General features: G+C 39.9%; 2 protein-coding genes across 3 annotated transcripts; both read right to left on the reverse strand.

The window, feature by feature from the left end:
• Positions 1-724: 724 nt before the first annotated feature.
• Positions 725-6,185, reverse strand: hpxb (hemopexin b). The gene is made up of 10 exons (XM_077583812.1): positions 5,945-6,185; positions 5,477-5,502; positions 4,260-4,358; positions 3,967-4,124; positions 3,731-3,884; positions 3,406-3,618; positions 3,229-3,321; positions 3,025-3,155; positions 1,096-1,243; positions 725-1,025 (listed from the first exon to the last, which is right to left on the reverse strand). The coding sequence occupies exons 1-10, from the start codon at positions 5,998-6,000 to the stop codon at positions 799-801; spliced, it is 1,305 nt and encodes a 434-aa protein (XP_077439938.1). The 5' UTR covers positions 6,001-6,185; the 3' UTR covers positions 725-798.
• Positions 6,186-8,043: 1,858 nt separating this feature from the next.
• Positions 8,044-13,242, reverse strand: LOC144057513 (uncharacterized). 2 transcript variants are annotated; one of them, XM_077575175.1, is made up of 2 exons: positions 13,102-13,242; positions 8,044-10,933 (listed from the first exon to the last, which is right to left on the reverse strand). In XM_077575175.1, exon 2 carries the CDS (start codon positions 10,888-10,890, stop codon positions 8,377-8,379), a length of 2,514 nt encoding a protein of 837 aa, XP_077431301.1. In that variant the 5' UTR covers positions 10,891-10,933; positions 13,102-13,242; the 3' UTR covers positions 8,044-8,376. The 2 variants fall into 2 exon arrangements, with proteins under 2 accessions (XP_077431301.1, XP_077431310.1); XM_077575184.1 differs by lacking the exon at positions 13,102-13,242 and adding an exon at positions 11,592-12,346.
• Positions 13,243-24,219: the final 10,977 nt, after the last annotated feature.

Genomic DNA, 24,219 nt, shown 5'->3' on the forward strand with positions numbered 1-24,219 from the left:
TATCGTACACTCTAAAAACAGCTTGGTCACGCAAGTGGGTCAAAAAGCGACCAACCCAGATTCTTAAAACTGACGGATAAAAAAAGAACCAATTTTGGTCAATAATTGGATTGACCCCTTTTTTTTTTAAACAAACAATTTTACATTTTTTTGTACAGAAAAGGGTTTTCTCCATAGATGGATCAAATCAATAACCCACAACGTAGGACATTTTTTGTTGCTGTGTACAAAATATTTCTTTTTTTTTGGGGGGGGGGGGGGGGTAACTTAAATGACTCAAAAAGTTGTCATTCCTTTTTGAACCAACTGTTTTTAGGGTACCGATGCAAATTGAGATCTATGCTCACCATAGTGATCTCCAGACAAAGGGATAAGCAACTGTTAGATGCTAGCTTTAGTAGCTAACTAGCTTAATGTGACCACATGTCTCGGTTAAATAGGACAGTCCCAGATTTTAATACATACACAATGTCAGCATTCTTTTTATGTCCGCAATCATCAGTTCAGAGACCGTAACTTATATTACAATAACTAACGTTTCAATCTAGCAATTTGATTATAGAGTAGATTTGAATTTTTTACCAATACAATGGGAGTGGGGAGGGGACTTGCCATTTGAACAAATTGTAGGTCATCCTGAATCCATTTGAATTATTTTTATTTGGGCTATCAAAGTGACCCTTGGTCATAGGTTGACATCACAAACATGAACGAGAACGCACAGTACCTTTTAGAAATGTTTATTCAAAACCGAATCATTCACATAACCTGACATTGCTAAAGAGCTTAAGTTTGCATCTACTCTACACATCCCATCATTTCGTGGGTGATATTTTCAGCCACGGGGGCCATTCTGGACACAGCAAGGATAAAGGCAGTCTCATAATGGTAGTAAGTTGGGCCTTTGAACAAACGAACTCCGTCCTGACCGCATAAAGCAGCATCAATGTCAGACAAGGGCAGGGGGAAATCGCTGGTCACAGCTCTTGGTGTAGCCAACAGGTCAATGCCGAATATTTTCTTTCCTGAAAATAGTAACGTGAATTGTTAATGGTGGTTTGATAAAAGCGCATACGTAAAATCCGACAAATTTACCTTGGATTATGTTGAGTGTATGTTCGCCGTCGCACAGAAAAGCAGCATCTACAGGTCCCTCGATGCCCAACTCTTCCTTAATAGGTTTAGGGTAGCCTTCGATGAGGGTGTTGTGTGCGTCTGATTTATAGATGTACACTTGGTCACCCTGCAGGTGAAGAATGTCACCTTAGTGTGTACAACAACTAATCAAATTAAAACAGGATTATTTTTTCTTTGCATTGTTTAACAGTACAACTTTACGATATGATCTTAGCAAAAACTGCCACTGCATAAGTGTGAAAATGTACTGCTCAAGTCAAAGTAAGACACACATACAAACAATTCCAGCTTGGTAGCTAGCCATTCAAATAACCTAGCTAGCTAGCGCTTTCAAATAAAAAAATCACCATGGCTGAGATTGACACAAAGTACAAAATTGAAAATTAGGATGAACCCCCCAAAACTCAATTACATTACATGTTTTGCACACTAAATAACTTCCCTCTTGTATTAACTTGCACAAGGGCTAATAGCGATACATTTAAAATACATATATAACAAAAAAACAAACTATTGGACAGATTTGCTACGAGCTAAATTCTGACAAGATGTCCTGCATGAGGGAGACAACAACAACCTAAATTCACATAGCAAGTAGTTGCCCAAACAGATCTGTGTTTTTCCACTCTCCCAAAATTTTATGTAAAGAGACAAAATTCTGTTTACAGTATAAAAAAAAAAAAAGTGGTCTTAACAGTTTTCAGCCGCAAATTTGAATCACTGAATCAACTGGATTCTTCGTTTGTTGGAGACAGTGATAATTTCGTAGACAAAATATGTCCCGAAAAAATAATTCTGATGAAAATGAAATGAAAAACTATAATAGAAGCCATCAATTGAGAATATAAAAGTAACTAAAACAAAAATGAAAACAGTGACGAAAATTCACACAATCCAATCAGAAGGAATGAAACACGAGTGGGAGAAAAGAACCACTCAGAAACCGTTCAGTGCACTTTATTTAATGTTCAAACATGTTTGCATTCATTGTGCAGCTGTAAGATTTATCTCAAGCAATTATGCACTTTTATTTAGGTGAAAACGAATTTATATTATTGTCAGTTCAACATTTTTGAAACAATTGTTTGAAACGATAAAGACACCATTGCATTAAATGTGTCTTGCATGTTAAACTACAGTTACAAATAGGTGTGTTCTAATTTTCTGTATAGAAGTTGAAATGTATGCTGAAAGATAATATGAACTAAACTCTCAATTTAGTCAAAAATTGCTTTTTTGTGATAACTAAAATTGCTCTTCACTTTCATCGACTTTAATTCATTTTAGTCAAAATTAACACTGGAAACATTTTACCTTTAAAAAAATGGACAGTGTAGAATTTAGTGCCATCTATTGGCAAACTAACAGAATGCAACAATTTTGAAACACACACACACACACACACACACTGAAAGCCTACCAGCTATTTGGAATGAGTGGGCCAGCGAGTAACCCGAAGAGCAAGAACGAGCTGGAGCGGCTAACAAGATAAGATAGCTAGAGCAAAGCAAAAGGGGGACAAGCAGAGGGAGCCCGAATCACGGGAGTCAGACCCCCTGCAGGCCCCCGTTGTGGAAGGCTGTCGACCCACTGAGTCTGCTACTAGCTTGCAAGCACCACCAGAGATCAACTACATTCACAAACTGAAGTTCTTCTCCTCTGGGTATCCGTAGCAAATTAGAGATTAATAGACCTATGTTTATTTAAAAAAACAAATGAATGAATTATTAGTTCACTACCACCACTAGATGGCGCTAAATGTCTTCAACAAGGAAGAACAAGTCCAGTTGCCTCGATTTGACTTTGTGACCTTGCTCTGGATGACTGAGAATCTATGCATGCAACCCAATGCTCAATATGCCCATTTGGGGTTTTGACTAGACTTACCTTCATCATGTAGAGTTTGTCAGCGTATGAGAAGACAGCATCCACCCCATTGGTCATCTCCTTCCATGTCCTAGTTATCAGGAATGCGTGAAGGCCATCACGACGGCTGTCCAGACGCATGTACAATGGCCCTTTGCAGTAGATAAAACTTGACACACGCCGTCCTTGAACTTTGAGAAGGTTTTCAAATAAAAGTGACCTTACCTGCAAAGAAATATTTTCTGCCTTGGTCGTCCGTGGTTATGGCGTCTATTTTGGCCTCGCTGCATTTCGGGATTTCATGACCACCTCCATGGCCTGCAAGCCCACACATGAAATTAAAATGACAATTAGAAATAAAACAAAATATTTTTGGGGGGGTGCAACATTTGATGAGCTCACCAAAATTGAGACACTTCATGAAGTAATTGCGGGCATCCTTTGGGTAGTCTCCGCTCACCTCTGCTGAGACCGGGTTGAATCTGGTGAAGTTGTGACCATGGAAGCAGTAGTAGTGCTCCAGCCAGCGTAAAGCAGACGTGCACACGGGCAGGTGGGACCACGTCTTTATTTTGACAAGCTTTGTGTCAATGTCATAAAAATGCACTTCGTGTCCTGTGAAGACAAGAGTCACTAGACTTTTGGAGAAATCACATACTGTTCATTTTTGTAAGGCTAATAGCTGTTTACGTCACATTTTGAATTCCCTAAGTGAAAGCCAGCATACCCTTTAAGAACAGAACCGAGTTGGCCACACACTCTCCTTTTGGACACTCCACAGCTGCATCCAGGTGAGAGGGGATTCCAGGGAAGTCATCCTGTATTGGTTTTGGATACCCATTCTCAAGAGACTGATTATAGTAGCTAAACACCTTGTCATCCTGGAAGCAAAATTGGGCACATTTGTCATACTGTAGCAATCAACATGGCTCGCGTCGCCAAATGAAATTGTTCTACTCGTACCAGGAAGAAATACACGTGATCGTGGTCATCGTGGTTCTCCGGGTTGTGCATGCGAAAGGCGGCGTCAACGTGGCCGATGTGATGATCGTCATCAAGTTCCTTGAATAACTCATTGGAGAGCTGAGCTGGACCATGGAACCCTTTCCACAGGTGGGCTCCTACAGGGAACGAATCACAATAGGGCCCTTACGTTAGAAAACGCTCATGAATGATATAGAGAAATGACAAAGAAATTCTCATGAGACAACGTGAGCTTGATGAATGTAAATCATGTTAGATGAACCTTAGTGTACCTTTGAAGAAGATGGTGTTTCCTTTCTCATCCGGAGTGATGGCGTCAAACTCTATCCCATCACATCTGTCTGGCAGGGTTGCATCCTGGACACCTCCATCTTTAGGACGTCAATGAAAAGACAGAGAGATACATTGCATTTAGACACACCAAGTTACCATACTGTGCATTCATTAGAGAATGCTAGTTCTATCAGAAATAATAAACAATGTATTAATTGACTTGTTGAGAATTTGATAAATGGATTCCTGGGATTACATGAATGAGAGGACTATATTTAAATTGGTGAGGGGGGGGGGGAAATTATGGGAGGAAGTAAATACTGTATAAAAAAAAATAATAATCAGAACTTGTGTGTGTGTGTGGGGGGGGGGGAATCTGGTGAATGTGGGAGTTATTGGAATGTGGACAATAGATCCCAAGTTGATCTGATGATTTGGAAAATGGAATGTGTTGGAACAGTAGATGAATAAATAAAACTTTTGTGACAATTTAAGTGAAGTCATATTGCTGTGGAAGGCTCAAGTGTAAAATGGATCTAAATTCTGGAATTTGATTATGATAATGTTGGTAGTTTATTAAAAAGTATGTAATTTTGGGAATTACTGGAATGTGAAAAATTGTTCAGAAGATGCTCAACAAGCCAAAAAGTTGGTATTTGGAATGTGAAAATACAGAACTTTTATGCGTATAAAATCATTTGAATTGTATTTTTGGTGTGTGTGTGTGTGTGTGCGTGTAAAATGAGAATTTGTGGAATGTATATAGTTGTCCGATGTCCTGAAGGAGGTGAACATGTTGAAGTTGTATAGTTTTTGATAAATGTAGAAATGTGGAAGGGGTACATTTGTGCAAATTATCGAAACAAAATTTTTGGGGAGTGTAAAATATTTTACAATATGATAAAAGATGCCAATTTGGGAAAGGGCAAAGGTCATGTTCCAGCCTGAATAATAAGGGCATACTTGCAGGAGTTTAGTGTGGAACTTGAAAGCTAACCCCACCTTTTATTCTGCTTTCATTTCCTGTGTCGTGCTTATTGCCCCCCCCCCCCCCAAAAAAAAAAAGAAGAAGATAATATTCATCCATTTAATGCATCACAAAGCAAATGCACATGTGATTGTACTTGCCATCTGTTAGATTGCCTTTGGCATTCGAGTCATGGAATGTTATTTACATTTAACAAAACAAAAAAGGAATTTAAAAAAATCAGCCCACCTTCATTGGTGACATCTGCAACAGGCCTGTCAAAGGTGAAAAACAAAACTTATTATTTTTGAAGTTTTGTATTCATGTTCCCTAAGTCTGTAATTCAAGTTGGAACATGATGAGTCAGCACCTTGCACCAGTCAACACACATATTTGTTCAATCGAACCGCTTTGCAAACAAAGTTTTGAAATCTACAGGTCCGGTTAAAGACCAATTGATCTGAAGACAAATAACGCAAGTATAGTTCATTTTAAAATAAAACTTTTTACAAGGCTAAAAAGCCCAAAAATATATATACTTTAAAATGATTGTATTGATTTGTATTCTGTTAAGTAGGCTGAACATATGTACAGTATGACTGAAAGGAACTGAATACAAAAATACCGCAGCACTGAAGTTGTAGTTGAATACTTGCATTGCAGATGGAAGCATTATTATTGCATTGAATTTCAAATAATTCAAGAAAAACGACTTACAGCGATGCGCCCAAGCCGAGGATGAGGCCAAGGTAGAAAGTTACGAGCAATTTCATGATGAGCGATCTTGACCAGACGGCCACCAGTTGGGCTTTTATACTTGGAACTGCGTGTCTTTGCTTGACTGTATTTACATATGTGAGTCACTAGTATGTCAATAGTTTCAAGTCACAGTGCAGGTCAGGTCAGGTGCAATCATTTACAGTCCTAATGACTGGTGCTGTTTTTTTTTTTGTCACGATTGCTGTTTTTGTCTGGGTGGTTTGGGTTTCGTGTCCACCTGTTATTGTTAGCCCCCCTTGTGTTCATCAATCAGCTCCCTCTTCTGTGTTGTCCAGGTGTTCCTCGTTGTCTCGTTAGTTTTCCTGTAGTTCCCCCGCTTCTGTTCAGACTTTTTGGGATTGTTGCATCTGTTTGTGTTTGCTGCCAGTTGTCATGTTCACAGGTCCACGTGACAGTTTCTGTCCTAATTTTAATAAGTAGATCAGCTCACGGGAATGTGGTCAAAGTTTTTACTTTGGGTGTGGTTGATTAATAGTTTGCTGTGTTACCTGATAAGATTAGAAGGACACGGAAAACAACAATTGAGTGCAAAGAGTATTATAATTAATCACAATATACAAATTAAAATGACCCCATTACCATCTCAACCTGTCCTTGTAAAAACACTCAACATAAAAGCACAAAATATACTTTTGTAGCAATATGTTCTTCTGTATGTCAACTGGGGCAGCACGGTGGCTGACTGGTTAGCACGTCCGCCTCCCAGTGCTGAGGACGTGAGATCAAGTTCGGGCTTCGGCCTTCCTGGGTGGAGTTTGCATGTTCTCCCCGTGCTTGCGTGGGTTTTCACCGGGTACTCCGGTTTCCTCCCACATTCCAAAGACATGCATGGCAGGTTAATCGAACACTCCAAATTGTCCATAGGTGTGATTGTGAGTATGGTTGTTTGTCTCTGTGTGCCCTGTGATTGGCTGGCAACCAGTTCAGGGTGTACCCTGCCTACTGCCCGAAGCCAGCTGGGATAGGCTCCAGCACCCCCGCGACCCTTGTGAGGAAAAGCGGTCAAGAAAATGGATGGATGGATGTATGTCAACTGGTCAAAACATAAGGTACACCTGCATTAGTGCAATGACGTCCTATATGAGCTGTATCGAAAAGTCTACAACATTCTCTTGACTGACACTAATAATGAGGTAAAACTCCAATACTGTACATAATAGAGAATTTAGTTGTGCTTTGAGTTTCATAACTCAAAACTCTTCAATCTTGAATCTTTCATTTGCATTCCGAATGCAAATTTTAATCGTGAATAAAAATGCCATTACTCTGTTCCAGCCTCACCCAAACTTACAGCAAACAAATGTGTAAACTGTTTTTGTTTGTTAGTTTGTTTTTTATAGGAAAACTAACACTCTATAATATTGTACTTCATAAAAACATAAGAGTAATAACACAATTAAATAAAGTGTTAAGAGTTGAACATCGTGATTTTGCTGCTCTCTCGGGAGTGACCGACTGCCTTGGCCACTGGGGGGCAGCATAATAGTCACAGTTTTTTTTGCAGAGGATAAAGACTATATGCATGTGAGTACTTTATCATTGTATTGTCTGTTTACATGTGGTGTTCCATTGGTGATCATCCATTGCTCAAAGAGTTATAATACTGCAACCATTGATAGCCTGACAATAGCATTTCCCATTATGTGCTAGCCTTAAGCTAGCAGGGGCATTCTTAAGGCAAAGCCATTTAGGTGTTTTAAATACACAACGTAAACTTCAACTGTGAGTGGCATTAAAAAGCTTGAAGCCTCTTGAAGATTTCTTCACTATCTAACTGCTGCTTGTTGAGGTCACTGTCACCATTCAGAGCTCATCGCTCAAGTTTGTGTTTGCAAATCAGGCAAATGACAACTTATATCTTGGGGAAACTTTCATGTTGGATCACTCATATTTCAAGGTCCCACTGTATTTCAGTATATATCCTTTACCAAAAGCAAAACTAAACATTTTTATATTTAATACAGATCTTGAGCCATGTATTAATTTGTGCAGGTGCAACTAACGTTTCATTTAGTGTGTGTATATAGCATTTCAAAAAGTCAAAAAAGGGGCTAATCTCTCATCAAAGCTATCACTGTCAATTCACTGAATACATTTGTTTTCAGAAATAATCCAAAATTTATTTACTATTTAAGTGTCTCACTTTTGACAAGATACAAAAATCATATTTGATAATACATATGATACACTTGATCTTTCAGGAGTAAATCTCATTCTTATTTTGTGAAAACAGGTGAGAATATTTTATTCCAACGTAAACAGTACAAGCTAATTATACTCAAATGTTCATGCTGTGCTACTTCAAATCTATTTAAGTTCATCAAAAGGTTGACTACAAAATGTTTGTAGTCTTCGTAATCCTCTGGAGCTCATTTGTAGCGATAGACCTTGACGGAATGATTCATGCTGTCCGACACGACCATGTGGCCATCAGGGAGCAGCGCCAGACCTCTTGGGCTGTTCAGTTTATCGGTCACTATCGGCCAGCCGACACCCATGGACGGGTAGAAAATAACCCGATGGTGCTGCTTTCCCCAGTCTGCCACCAGTACATCCCCATTGCTGTCAATACAAAGTCCCCAAGGGCAGGATAGGACAGGCCCGAGGCTGGAGCAGACCCCCAAGACTCGTATTGTACTCCATCCAGGCTCCAGAACGCGTATACACGGCACACGGCCACTCTCATTGCCTCTTTCTGACAGCGCCATGAGTCCAGTTGTGAGACAGGCTGCCACCAGGTATGGCCTGTGGTAACCAGTGACAACTGTACGCTCTAGCCTGGCCCCGGTTTTGGGGTCCAGCTTCAGGGCAGTTAGGGAGCCACGCTTGATGTCGGCAACCAAGAAATCATCTTCACGCGTCACAGTCACCCCTCGAGGAGCATCTAGTTCTTCATTGGTGGAACCATTCATTATGCCTCCAAATGTCTGCAGCAGGCGTCCATGACGGTTGAAGACCAACACAGCTCGCTCGGCGGCGCAGGTCAGAGCAATGAGTCCTTTTGAGTTGACAGCCACGTCAAAGTAATTGCAGATACGGGAAGATCTTTCTGATCCGGAAGGGGTCACCTGCTGCACAACGTTGTTTTGGAGGTCAGTCACCTGAATCCGAGCATTTCCACAATCCACCACAAACAGCTGCCCTTTGCCTGTTGCGTGTATACCGCTTGGCAGGTTGAAATCAGCGCGGCCTGATCCTTGTTTTCCAAATTGTTTCACCAGATAAGCTGATTCGAGCACAGTTGAACCGATTTCTTCCTCTAACCCCTTCGAAGCTACTGCATCGTTCTCTTTGCTGTCATTGTTGTATTGCTGTGATTTCTCACTTTCTCTGTCTGGCGTGGACAGAGATCGATTCACAGGATTGAAACCAAACAGCTTTTGAACGGAAGTCTCGGGTCTGGAATGTGGTTTCCTGGCATTTGTAGCGCAACTGTCTGGTTCAGACTCTGATCGATGTCCCTGGCCTTGCTCAAGAGTCGGCTCAGCTGCCAGGCGCATTTTATTGACTTTCCTCATAGCACCACAGTCACCTTTGTCACCAAGGCTCACCAAGCTTAGTTTTCCGGAGAACTTGTCAGAAGAAAGTGAATGGCGGTGCTCCTGCCTGAAGAATCCATTGACTGAAATATTTGCAGGGCAAATGAAACATGATTCCTCTCTGATTGCTAGAGATGGAGGGCTTCCACTCTCCTTTGATGATTCATTTGACGTGGATAGGGCTTTTTGAGGAAACGAATTAGCACTCGTGGAAAGGTATCCAAAACTGTGCCTGGAAAGGGAATCACTCTCCAGAGGGGAGGACATTTCTTCACACGAGACAAGGACAAAGGTTTTTTTCTTTTTCTTTGCCTTTACAGTGGAGGGCTTCTTGGTTTGTTGGCATTTGCCATCTGATTCATCGCTTTCGGATTCTCCTTGACTAGAGACTGGTGGAATAGCAGTGAAGAGGTCTTGTTCGTGTATGTCTAAACACTCTGAGTTATCTTCCTCCTCCTGGGAGGACTCTGACACACCACGATTTCTTCTTATGGAAGACATTGACGATCTGAGTGCATCATTCGCAGTAGAACTGAACAGATTTTGTTTCTGCAAAATTTTAAGGTTCTCGCTCTTTGTCTTTGTGCTCTCCTCTGGACTTCGTCTTTGCCCTGCTTTGACTGTTGAAGGTTCTTTCCGGATCTCAAGAGGGGCGATGTTTGAAAATGTTGAGTCTCCTGAGTGCAAGGCACACTTCTGTCCTTGGATGCCACAGACACCAATGGGATAAGTTAGACTTTGCTCATAGACATTTACCTTACCCAAGCAGAGATTTTTGGACTCGCTTGGTAGGAAGCGGACCCTTTTAATTGTAAGAGAGATTTCCAATGGCTGGGTGACCTCTGCTACCCCTCTTTGCAGCTGATTTTTGTTGGCACCCCCAGCTGTTCTACCCCATCTCTGTATCTGCTCCTTCAGCTGCCACATTTTTCGAAGTTGCTGATCGATGAGCGTTTGCACAACCCTCACTGCCGCTGCATTTTCCCTCTTCACCTGACTCAGGAGACGCTGGGTTTCTCTGTGATCCCGCTCAACCTTTTCAAGAAGACGCCGCTCTTCCCTCTGTGCGCCAATCGCTGCGTTGTCCAACTCCTGGTTCACCTCATCCACCTCAGCCTGCTGGCGCTCCTTGAGGCTTTGCAGTTCTCTCTCCCCTTGCTCCAAGTTGGAGAGTGCCTGTGTTGCCCAGGGAGGTGGTGAGGCAAGAGACTGTAATGTAAAGATGGACTCTTTTGGACTCCTTAGAGGCACTGTGGATGCTAGTTGTCTTGGTTGGGGAATGCTTTGCGTCAACAGTGCTGAAAAGCCGAGAAGAGGTCTTCTATCTTGAGAGCGCAGTAACATTGTGGCTGGCAGTAAATAACACTGATCAGTTAGTGTTTTCTGCCTATGAAGACACAAGAAGAAAATAGTAGATCAAAATCATGATAAAATACCAAATAAAAAGATCAGACTAGAAAAGGCTCAGGCATTTTCATCAAAGGGTGTCACATGTGGTCTTGAATATGAACTAGGTCTTCTCGGGTTTCTCTTTGTCCCACCGACATACTCAGATGTGACAAATCTATGAGGGCTCATGTGACTTTGTTGACAATTTCACATATTAAAAGCATTATGTGTTTGGAATTTCCTGAGGACTTTTTTAGTATTTTCAGGACAAGTATTCTAGACCAGTGGTCCTCAACCCTGGTCGTCGAGGACCGGTATCCAGCCTGTTTTCCATGCCTCCCACAGTCAACACGGGTGATTCATATCATCAGCTAATCAGCAATCTCTGGAGAAGGCTGATAACGATCTCCACCTGTGTTGGCTGTGGGAGACATGGAAAACAGGCTGGATACCGGTCCCTGAGGATCAGGGTTGAGGACCACTGTTCTAGACCAATGACCAAACTCAACAAAATAAAGTAAGAAGTTAGTTCTTCTCTACAACCCAACCACCACATAACATGTAAGAAGCCAGTGTGACCCTGATACGCTTATTACAGTTTTCATCGTTTCTCAATTTGTTTTGAGTTTCACATAAATTGACCATGTTTCCCATACCTGGTTGTGTGTTCTTCTTTGTGGTTTTCACTCGACCTTTAGCTTTTTGCCCGCTTATGGTTCAAAAGTCTCATCACTCACAGATCATCCAAACATTTCAACAGTGTCAAATAGTTCCGTCTTGAAGTTGCACAGACGCTCATTGTTCCACTGGTGGCATTGAAAGTGAGCTGTCCCTTTCAGCTACTAGATTACGAGGAATGTGAGGTGCCACCGGCGTGGGGGTCACGTTGGTCCCCTTGAAAATGAGCTTTTATTTCTGAAGTCGTACGTGCGAAATGGATGGCCGGATGACATGACAAAACAATTCTGCACACATTAGCAATTTCCCAACCCCAACACCTGCAAGGAGGAAAAAGAAGACGGCTTTTGCAAAGGATGAATAGCTGAGGTGTCAGGTTGCCTCTGGAAGCATGTGACCTCCAAAATCGCACTCACACGATGGAAAGAGAAAAAATAACATCAGAGGTTGGATTTTTTTTGTTTTTTTGTGAGGGAAGTTGGAGAGGAAAATGTATAAAATGGTGCCCCAAATAGCCACCATAACAATGTTTATTTCACACCACGGATCTTTGAGAGAGAACAAGGAGGATGCATATCAGCGTCAATCTCGTGACCCGTGTGAGAGTACTCTCACATTACACAGCATTAAAGTTAAATTAGCTGTGTGGGTGGCCAAGTTATTGAAAGGCCTTTTTCTGAGGTCCTCAGACAAAACAACAAACAAATCATACCATCTAGAGCATATTATAACACATTTGAATTTTAAAACCGACATCGGCCATCTCATTTATATGTATTCATTCTCATTATTGAAGAATACAAATTTAATAATAAATTTATTTTTATTATTTGTATTAAATCAACTAACAAATTTAATGAGAAAAGTGAATATAATTTTGTTTTCCTAAATAAATAGACATTTTAATTAACACATTTTGGAGAAAAAAAATGTATATGGATTTTAATGTTACTTATTAGTATTTACATTAAATCAACCGATTTAAATCTACTAAGGCTAAAAATATGTTAACTATTGTAATTAATTTTTAATAATTATTTATTCCCATTTTATATTTCTAATGATTTCAATTTTAATTTATTAACCAGTTATCTAATAAAACCAATCGAAAATGTTCGATTTATTTTACTTATATATATGTTTTATTGTTATTTACATTAAATACATTTACAAATTTTTTAATGAGATAAATGAATACAACTATTTTTTAATAAACAAATATTACTAAATCGTAATGACCAAACTTTTAGCACAACTCATTAATAAATGCAACAAATATTAGCTTATATAGGACCTGTGATAATATAAGTGCACACTTGCAGATTTTCCCACCGCCTGATCTTGAAAGATGCAGGATATTTTAAACTATGCAGCTATGAGTTAATCAATGAGCCTAAAGATGGAGATGTTTACAAAACTACATTTAAAGAATTCAGAATGGACAAATACTGGATAAAGCTCAAGATACATTGAAAGAAGAGAACTTACCTGCATTCAAGGTGCTCTTCGCCACGCTGTTCTCCAACCTGCACTTCATTCGCTCACCAGCCTCATTCCCCCCCACCACACGCACACACACACACACACACGCACGCACGCACGCACGCACGCACACACACACACACACACACAAACACACACACGCACACACACACACACACACACACACACACCGCCCTACTTTCTGTCATGGCATTGTTTGAAATCTCTTTGTACTCCATACCGAATCAGTTTTCTTCAGGTACTCCAGGTTAAGTGTATATATAATAATTAATTATAATATAGATAACTACAAGTGTTTTACTATTATATATATCTCAGGATTTTAATTAGTATTTAGACTTTCTTGTCACAATTAGTATACTACATCAGTTTTTAGTCAGAATAAAATCGTTTTTTTGTAAAGAATGTCTGAATATGTCTCCTTTAATATTAATTAGTTTTTCATTCAGTCATTCCATTGGTTGACATTTTACCAACATTTTTAAAAACGGGACCATTTTATTTTCAAGAAATATAATTCGATTTGTATATCATAACCATCAATGATACATTAATTTATATGTCACACCATAGGCTATGTTTTGCTGAATTTGGCACAACACAGTTAATGACACTCAGATACCTGAAAACTTATTTTTACAGGTATTGCTGAATAAATAATTTACAATTAAATAAAGTTACATTTTATCTGAATATTAAATAAATTTTAGTGTTACACTAATTACAGTAACAGGATTTAAATTAACGCTTAATGTTATTTTCTGCTCAAGAGTACATGCTAGCTAGCTGCTATGCTATGCTATGCAATGCAGTGACAAACAAATTAACTAAACAATAAAAAAGAGTAACTACCATGTCCTTTTGGTTGCGCTGTTTTGAGTGACACACTTCCCATCTGAAAACATTGAAATATATATCTAAATATAAAATACAATGAAGTACTTCAGTGGTCAGCACAATTAGCTTGATTATGTCATCAGAATAATTTAAACCCTGCTGCTTGAGATACGAGCCTTGGTATGTCCCCAGTTCACCACTAGATGTCAGCAAACACACATTTTTAAAGGGCCTAAATAGACTCGCAACCATGGCTTGGCAGTACTATATTGATTCGAACTGAAAAATCGTAGAGCATAATGAAGCAACAAGCCCTTCTCAGCGCTGGGATTCATGAAGCAAAGATGCAAAGAGACCAACTACTGTAGCTACATACCACTTTGTTGGACATTTTTATTTAAGACATTTTGCAGAAGGCTGACTTTTTCTGAAGCATCAGCAATGTGTCACAGGTCCACATACAGGACAGCCACAGCAGACTAAACAGCCAATTAGGCGCTCACACATGTTTTCCTTAGCAGTAGAGGAAGTGCAAGTCGTGTTAGTACAATATTCCCTCCCATGTTTTCAGCCAATATTTCTCTCTTATTGGTGGAAGCAAGCTGCGTGTTCACAGCTGCTGTCAACAAATGGACCCAGAAATGCATCTATCTGCACTCCAGTGGACGTCATTTGCGGTTTCATTTGTCATGTGTTAAAGTGAGCCCAAGACCTCCTCTGTAGCTTAGGCTTGACGAAGAAGCTTAACCCTTACATGCCGTTTCGGTTAAATTTGTCCTGGTTTGACATTTAACAGCTATAAAAATATCCCAAATATAATTCTGTCACCATCCTTTGACGACACAAAATAAAAATATTCAATCTGTGTACTTATGGGACTTTGAAGGGTCATGGAGGAATCTCGAAACAGTGAAGCAGTCTCAGTCATGTATAAGTGTATTTTTTATGGGACAGTTGTGTTGATGTTTGTGGGGGAGTTCAAAACAGTCCTGATTACAGTTTTTGAAGGACCACGGGGGAATCTTGAAACAAGTGAAACAGCATAAAGGGGAAGTCAACCACTCAACCTTAAACATTTCTTGACTTTATATGTGACCTCACTAGTCTAAACAGGACATTCTGATTAATATTACATTGTTTTTGTTTTGTTTTTATCATAAATTTTTCCTTTCGGACAAATCATTGTGACAATTTCAATAAGAGCTCGCCTGTTTTCTGAAGCTGAGCTGTGATTGGTTGTCACCTAAGACCTGATCAAATGTGATGTAATTTTTACTCAACAGCAAGTGACAAAATGGCCGCCTTTTTATATTGATAAAAACAGTTGGATTTTGCTGCTTAATTCATATTCCACTATATATCCAATATTAACCAGAATGCCATATTTAGACTAGTGGGGCTGGATAGAACATATTATTCTCAAGATTTTTTAAATTTTTTTTTGGGGAGGGGGTGGGTTGACTTCCCCTATAAGGAATAGTATTAGAAGGCATACAGATGTCAGATTGTGCCTTGGCGCAGCCACGAGAGCTTGAGAGTATAGAAAAGAAAACAGTTATCATTAGGCTACAAAACATTAGCATCATAGTGAAGCTTGCAACCTCAGTGGCCAAAATCCACATGAGAAACGAATGTAAAAAAGGGCGGCATTAACCCTTTAATACTGTAGTGTGAGAATTATGAGGGTTCCTTGAAAAATTTTCTTCACGCTAATTGGTCCCTAGCCGCTAAAAGTTTGTTCCAACATAATGAAATCCTTTGAAAGTCAAACAAACCGAGTCAGCATGTGGCGCTCGCATTAAGGCAATAGAAGCCAAAAGCCATCTTCTCGCCCCACCGGACACCCGCCACACAGGGGTCCTACGGGCAGGCCGGCTGCCTGTGTGACTGATTGTTTCTATCTCCCGCCCTGTCAGCAGAGATGGAGAATTATCTCTGCCTAAGGTGGCGCCCAGCTCGCCTGTTATTATTTTTATTATTGACATAAGTGATAAACCTTTGATGCTCGCTTCACGTCCAACATGTATGCAATTAAATCAGCGCCACATCCGGGCTGGCTTATGGCAGAGTAATGGGTCCAATAGCAGCTTCAACAAAATGATAATGTGATTCCGCCAGGGAGAATTACAGCCTGCTACTGTATATGTGCTTCCATATAGATCAGTTTGATACATGACAGGAAGGCTAATGCATTATTATTACCTTGCAGCAAGCAAGTAGACCTGTTGCTAACAAACAATAAAAAAAATAAAAAAGCCATCACAGATGGCGTTAAAAAGGTGGTCAAGAAAGTCTGGCCCACTTTACATAAAGAAGGTAATATGAGGTGATGAATATGCTAATGGTGCTCATTCTAGGGGGACTCTCTCTCTTTTCAGAGGGGAAGATCTGTTTCTGCTATAGATTCGATTAATTCCTCTTCATGCCACTCCTCATTTTGCTGTCCCACTCCCACCTCGCCCCCCGCTTCCCCGCTCATGCTGTCGGGCCGATGATATTAGACGAACAATCGCAGAAACAAAATGAGCTGGAACAACCAAGATGGGAACAGATGGCACGTAATTGCCTGGCGGAGGAAGCCAGGGAGTCAATTTTTACCCATCCCAGAGGAGTTGCACTTGTGGCGGGGGGCCGGGTGGTGGGGTGGGGGGTTAGTGCAGGTGCATTTGTTTTGATCAGATATGGCCTGAAGGAAGCATGTGAAAAAGATTCATCACAGGCGCATTAAGCTGAGAGATTTAACAAGGCGCACTGGCTGAGACTTCAATCCGAAGTTTTGACTGGGCCAAGACATCACACATTAATATCATACTCAAGTGTTGCACAAACTGTCAGACGGCCCTGAGATCGGCCAACTCAATTTAACACTCATTTGACAAAGTAACAATATAGATCATGTGTGACAATTTTGCAACAAAACAATAAAGATGATAGAAAACACAGAAAGATTTTTATAGATACCAACCTAGGATTTGTAGAAAGTGTTATTAGTGTCATAATCTAAATTCCCCGTAAAAAAGAAAATAAATGTCTTCTAAATTTGATACATCATAGATCGAGAAGAGTCTTTGTGTAATGACTTCGGTGATGTTTGAGCTGTGAAAATATATCTGCTTATAGCCTCCCATGATATCCCACTGGGTCAAGCTACTATTGTTAATTGTATCCGCCATTTCTAAATTTAGTCTCAGTTTTAGTCTCAATCACGCTTGTTAGTTTTTATCATAGTTAGTCAACCTCATCCTGTTTTTATTTCTTATCTTTATTTTTATCCAAGAAAACATAATTTTATTCATCTCGTTCCAGTCAACAAAAACTGTCAATGTTTTAGTCAAATTTTAGTCAGTACAGTCATTTAACCCATGTTTTTTTTTTTGTCAGCAGTTTATGTTGAACATTTCAGAACTAAAACTATTTCACATAAAATTTTCTCTCATCTTTTTGATTTGACAATTACAGTACATCATAATAGCTACTATGGCTCCATGCTATACGCTAGTAAATTAGCCAGTATTAGTTAGCAGTCGGATTAACATTATTGTTGGAACGTTACAGCCTTTGGATTAATGTTACGTTATGTTATGTTACGTACTATAATTTACTTCTTCTTTTTTTTTAGCCTTTCACTGTGAATCCACAGTTTGCCGATGTTGCATTCACTAGCTGCACTGATGAACTAAAATGTCCATAAATTTTTGTCACATTTTTGTTAAGTGAAGTACATTTTCATCTCGTCTTCATTAGTGGACGAAAATGCATACTTATTTAGTCCCAGTTATTGTTTATTAATGAGGGGTTTTAGTCTGGTCTAGTCTAGTTTTAGTCCGGTGAAAAATGTGTGTTGACGAAATTATTTTTGTTTAGTTTTTTTTTGTAAATGAAATTAACACTACTAACTATTAGCTAGCTCACAAGATAGCAAACTTTAGCCTAATAAAATTTAGATATCTTGCAACTGCACTCAATAACTTCTGATGCAAATGACAGCGCTCAAGTCCTTGAGCGAAGGAGGAGTCATGCCGGACTCCAAAGTGTGTCTTCTTGAGCCACTGCTAAAAACCTAACCTAAGATTCTACAAGGAAGCCTTCTCTGTTGTTGAGTTGAAGATAACTAACTCTGTGAAATCAATGTAACTTGTCAGGATTGAGGATTATTTTAAGCGTCATGATCTGTTTTGTTGACTTTATTTTGATAAGAGGTTGTTTTATTTTATATTTTGTCATGTTTTCTGTGTCCCTTTTTTCATTTCATGTCTACTCATTAGATTATCATTTCCATATGTACTTGTTAGCCCTTTTCTTTGTGTCTACCTCCTGCTGCTCGCGCATTGTCCAGGTGTGCGTCGTTGTCTCATCAGTTTGCTTGTATTTATGCTGCATTCGAGGAAAGTGGGAAGTTGGACTTTTCCTGTCTTCCTACCAGGAAGTGAGCACGGGAATGCCCCTTTGAACCCCGTACATCTGAGGTGCTAGGCCCGGGGGAAAAAAGGACCCCGACTTTACTGACGGGCTTCAATCTGACGTCAATCGATAATGGCAAACTCTGTAGAGTTAAAGAAAAGACCCGGAATGGCAAAACATATACATGATTATAAACATACAGTATTTATCAATGTATTTATAGTAACATTAATTTATTCATTCAAAAAAAGCAACTTTACGTAACCTAACGTGATCCCAATTGACTACGTTAACCAAAACCATAAACAGTTTCTCCAAATCAGCCATCTTTGTTATTTCCATTCGCTTTTAACGCTTTGAGATTGTAATAGGACTATCTAAATGGGATAAATCCGACTTCTCACCTTCCTCTAATGCAGCATTCGATCCCTTTTTATTCCTGTCTTTGTTCATTAGTTGTTGATGTTGTTGTTGGGTGCTGTTGCCCTTCATGTTGAGCTAGTCATGTTAGGGTGCTTGTAGTTTTGAGCCATTCTATAAGTTTCTTAGTTACTTTGAACCTTTCTATTTATGGCGTTTGTCCCCATGCCTTGTTTGTTTTGTGAATAAATGCACATTACATTAAAGCTGCCCTAATGTAAAAATTAGCCCAAAAATATCTTTACAATAGCCTTGTATTTTATTTGACCATTTATGACTCAAACATCTTCTAATTAGTAGATTCACACCTTAGCTATTTACTCCTGCAAGCTTCTGGCCAATAGTTTTTAGACAGAATTCAAGTTCGAATTTCCCGCCCTCTATCTGCGGATGTGACGTTATGTGCGCATTGTGTACGTGAAGAAGGCAGTGTGCAGTTTCATTTTCGGCCACGTGTGGCAGTAGCAATTCAAAATTAAATTCCTGCATTGGGCAGCTTTAACCCGTTTTGCCCCACTGCAACAATTGTTTCCGTCTATAACTGTAATTTTCTACTTACAATAAAAAAATATAAAAGGCATTAATGCAAATTTTTGCACTTATATGCTAGTAGACAACTTAGACTAAGGTTTTGGTTTATAAAATATTGTTTCCAAGCACTTCCTGTCACATGACATCATCTGCTTCCTGTTCCTACTGGCTAAAGACATGGCTAATGCAAATCCTCCAGGAAAAAAAGTAACTTTCATAAATTTCTTATGATTTCCCCCCAAATATATTTTTAATTATTCAATCATTGAAGTCTCTAGAGTAAACCACACCCAAACATTTTTACCTGGGATAATTTTTTTTTTTTTCATGGGCCTATTTCTGTGAGTGGCAACAAAAGTTGCCAGTGGGCACACAGCTCGTCACTAACTAAAGGAAAACGCTGTCTGCAGGATTGCTCATAACTTACTGTTTCAAGTTGTAGAATGATGTACAATGGCTCATTTTAAAATACTCTTCCTAGCTAAATAAATTCACAGGTATTCAAGGCCTGTGTCTATAGACTTTGATAATTCTATTATTTTCTTGCTAGCTGCTAAGCGATCTTTCTATGTTAGCTAACATTAGCTTTTGTTTCACTGAGGTAAACAATTTTGATGTGAAATTGCAGATGCCCTTTTCTTCACACATCTGAACAGTGTCATGGTGAGCAGCTGGTGCTATTACAGGTACACATTTATCAATAGCATCATATCTGCTTGTTTTAGGCCATGAAAAGTGGGGAGATGGATCTCCTAACCTTCCATAGGCTGGTATCCCAGACACTCCTCTATGGCATGTAAAAAGACATATCATGTGTAAAACTTGCATGAAAGATAACATAATGTGTGGGATGAACATTTTTAGAGGTTCAAAGAAACATTGTTTAGAGGTTTTAAATATATGGATATTTGAGAATATGTAGTTTATCATAGCATTTCGGTTATGTTTCAAATGTTATTTATGAATAAAGAAACCAGTTCAAATTGTTTGTTGTTTTGAATTTTATACAGGGGAACCAAGGTTTGAACCATGATCATAAGTTACCTCCCTGGGATGGTCATATCCATTGGTAACAATGTTGTTTTTTGTTTGTTTTACCTTCCTCGCCCCTCCACCCTTTTTATTATATTATGACAAAATTATCATTATTATTATTATTGGGCGGCACGGTGGTTGGCTGGTTAGCACGTGCGCCTCCCAGTGGAGTGGACGTGAGATCGAGTCCGTGGGTTTTCTCCGGGTACTCCGGTTTCCTCCCGCATTCCAAAGACATGCATGGCAGGTTAATTGAACACTCCAAATTGTCCATAGGTTTGATTGTGAGTGGGGATGGTTGTTCGTCTCTGTGTGCCCTGCCATTGGCTGGCAACCAGTTCAGGGTGTACCCCGCCTACTGCCCGAAGCCAGCTGGCATAGGCTCCAGCGCCCCTCGTGACCCATGTGAGGACAAGCGGTTAAGAAAATGGATGGATGGATTATTATTATTATTATTATTATTATTTGATTACATTTCACTATAGTGACAAGCTGTGTGACTACTGGCGACAATTGTTGCCGTTCATAAAAATGCTAGTTTCTTCCAAACAAAGTACAAAATAGAAAAAAAATAAACACATGATATGATTTAGAAAGAGTCAAGGGATAAAAATGTGTGCCTTACAACTCCCAAAGAAATTTGGGCACAAATTGGTTAAGGTTAAGACAAAACTTCAGTTCGGTGGCACTCACCTGTTATTATGTTTTTGTGACAAAACACAATACTTATAATTCTTCGCTGTTTTTGAAGCATTTTTTTTTCTTTGAGTCATCTGAAATGAAAGGAAATTAAAGACCTCCATGAAATAATTCAAATTATACTCTTAATTGCTTAATTTATTGATTCAAGCTAGGCAAAGTTAATCAGATGGAACCTGGAACCAGAGGTTTTAAAACCTCATTTTACTCAACTGCCAGCTTTTCTTTTGAACTCTTCTTCTCTGAATTGTTTCTAAAAGGAGTGTGCGTGCATCAGTACAGGACACATTGATGACGTTCATGACTGCTTGTAGATGGCTGAAGTAAACTGGATGCAGCCACTCCATCCTTGGACATGAATCAGTCACACACTGTTCGAGGAAATATTTTTTCCCGGGCACTTCAAGCCTTCAGACCACATCTGTTCAATTACCAGCATGGAAAGTGCATTACCATTGGCTTTGTTGTTGGAGATGCTTGAATTTCATGGTTAAAAAAAAAAGAAAGAAGAAAAAAAAAAGAAGTGGATGAATTTGTAATGCGGCGATCCCCGTCACTTCTTTTTACAATCTCAAACTTACGCTGGCCGCCCAATATCAAACTAATAAATTACAGCCACCATCTCCCACATAACTGGCTGATAAATAAAAAAAAAGGATTTGCCGTAGTCTGCAGCTGTGACCCAGGGTTACCTAGCAACAGGTCATGCCCAGACACGACGCACAAGGTGGAGATACACCTCTCTAAGGAGTGAGAGCACGAGGAGGGGGGAGTCAGGGAGGGTGACAACGGGTCTCATTCTTGCTCTCTATGACCCTTGACAGATAGGAAACGCACTCAGAGGAAACGGCGTTTGATTGACAGCCATAGTTGAGGAACCTGAGATTCCCTGCTTGAAGGAGACACACTAAGCTTTCCGTTGTGGCATAAAGCTTCGCCCTGAACCCAAGAGAGCTTCACAGTTTGGATCTTTTGCATACATACTAGTATTTTTATCAACACATGTTCACTACGATATCAAGGCCAGTGGTGGTTGGTCAGGGTTCGAAATGGCTTGTCTGCTGGCCTTAACACAATCAGCGGCCAACATTTACAACCTAAATTCTAGCGTTTGTTCCATGAAATTGTATTAACTTATTCCCAACAGTCTGTTCGCTTCATTGTGCTTCTAGTACATTTGTATGACCCAATCAGATTTCAGCTTCTGTGTGTTGCCATGTCAATCTAATCTGCCCGAGGCCTTCGGAATCAGTAGTGCTTGGCTATATAACCTAAACTATAATAACAATGGGACTGTTTTGTGTTGTTTTTACCAACCAAATGTTAATTTTCTCCTCATAGGGTCAGAATACTAGCCATCAATGATGTCAGCATTTTTCTATCCTCTGATTGGCTGGTCGGAGTAAAAGTTAAGAGTCAATTTCAACTAGCAAAACCTTGTTATATTTTATAATCGACATCTCTGGTGAGTATGATTTATGTTTTTATTTATTTGCAGTTTTATGCACTGGAATGTACAAAGGAAAATATGAAGACTCCCCGTAACAATTACTAGCAACCCAGGCTAAACTTAGCTCCTCCCTCACAAATAAAGGTCTCTCTGACTCGAGATGAACCGCTTCAACAACACTTGTTACCAATTACTACTTTCCTGTTAGCCATTCATGCTTGAGCTTTCGCGCCCTCTTGTGGCGTTAGAACCACCCCCACCCACAAAAATACACAAATGGGTTCCACTGGTGAAAAAATGATATTTAAGAACAGCGATCTGGCAGGCAGGGTTTCACTGTACATTTGATGTTCCACGCTGAGGAGCTTGTGTGTTTATTTCCAATGTCAACATGCACACATGCACATTTGCCACAGTGACCAATCAGTTTTGAGAGCAATGACTGATGGAAAGTATAAGCGACAAGCCGAAAGAGATTGCACAACCACAGCGGTGTGCAAAATTTTTGTCCGGTACGGCGCCGCATGAAAATGAGAAATTTTCGGCAGCATCCTCCCCCTTGCAACCTTCCTCTTCTTCTTCCTCCTCCTGTGTTGCCTGTGTGACAAACCCTCAAGGGGACTCTGCAGCTGTGTGGGGTTAGCACATGGTCGAGTGAGGGGCCACATACACACACACGCGCACACACACACGCTGGCAGATTGCAATACGTTCTGCTTTAATGACAAGATTTGACTGGGTTGATTTTAAAGGCATCATCTTTGCGATTGTACAACTATCAACACACGTCCACTTTCATCAACTCTGGACTGTGTGGTGGCCAGTCCAAGTGGGAAAGTGGCATTTTGCTTCTTGAAGCACGCTTGCACAATAAGAGCCCCGTGAATCCCAGCATTGTCTTCTTGAAATATGTTTGTGACACAGGCAAGGAAATATGGTGAAAGAATAATTTACACTTGCCACTTTTCAAAAGTTTAGGGACACTTAGAAATGTCAACATTTTTGAATGAAGAAGGGTTCCAGCATGCCAGCAACCCTGAACTGATGGATTCATCCTTTACATTCAATTCTTTGCATTCTATTTAACTGAATTTTTACAAATATAATCCTGTATTTTCAAGTGATTTTTTTCCTTATTAAAACATTAAGAAAGTTCATCTCTTGGCCAACGGTGACATGTGACTGGACGCCCATCTACTGTAATTGCCCAACACACACCATCGGAGGTGGATTTAAGTAAAACGGCATCCATGACAGATGCTAACAGCTTTGATTAAAAATACATAGTGTGCAAGCTGCCCCCGCATCCCGGAATCTAATTGCAATTGGTCTCCGTTATGATCACACCTGCTCACATTTAGCCATCGTTTCGCCGATTTTGCATTCAAACGTCAGAGCGTCATCAAGTTGATCTTGATCCGTCTTTCTGCTGGGCTTTCACCACAGATAGCCGATTCACATATCAACTGTGAGGAAGACCACCAGGCACCCAATTTACACCTTTCTCCACCCTGCTAAGTCCATCTAACATAGCGCCGTGCTGTCAACCTCCTGGTTGGTATGATAAGTGTGCATGTGTGTGTGTGCGTGTCTATGTGTGAGAGGAACCTAAGAGGATGGAAAGCTGTTATGTCCTAATATTTCATTGTACAGTCGGGTCAGATAATTTTGTTCACATAAACTTCAATTAAAAAAAGAAGCAGTAAATAGCTGTTCTATCTATATTTGTA

The sequence above is a fragment of the Vanacampus margaritifer genome, chromosome 1 (genome assembly GCF_051991255.1).
Source record: "Vanacampus margaritifer isolate UIUO_Vmar chromosome 1, RoL_Vmar_1.0, whole genome shotgun sequence".
Lineage (NCBI taxonomy): Eukaryota > Metazoa > Chordata > Actinopteri > Syngnathiformes > Syngnathidae > Vanacampus > Vanacampus margaritifer.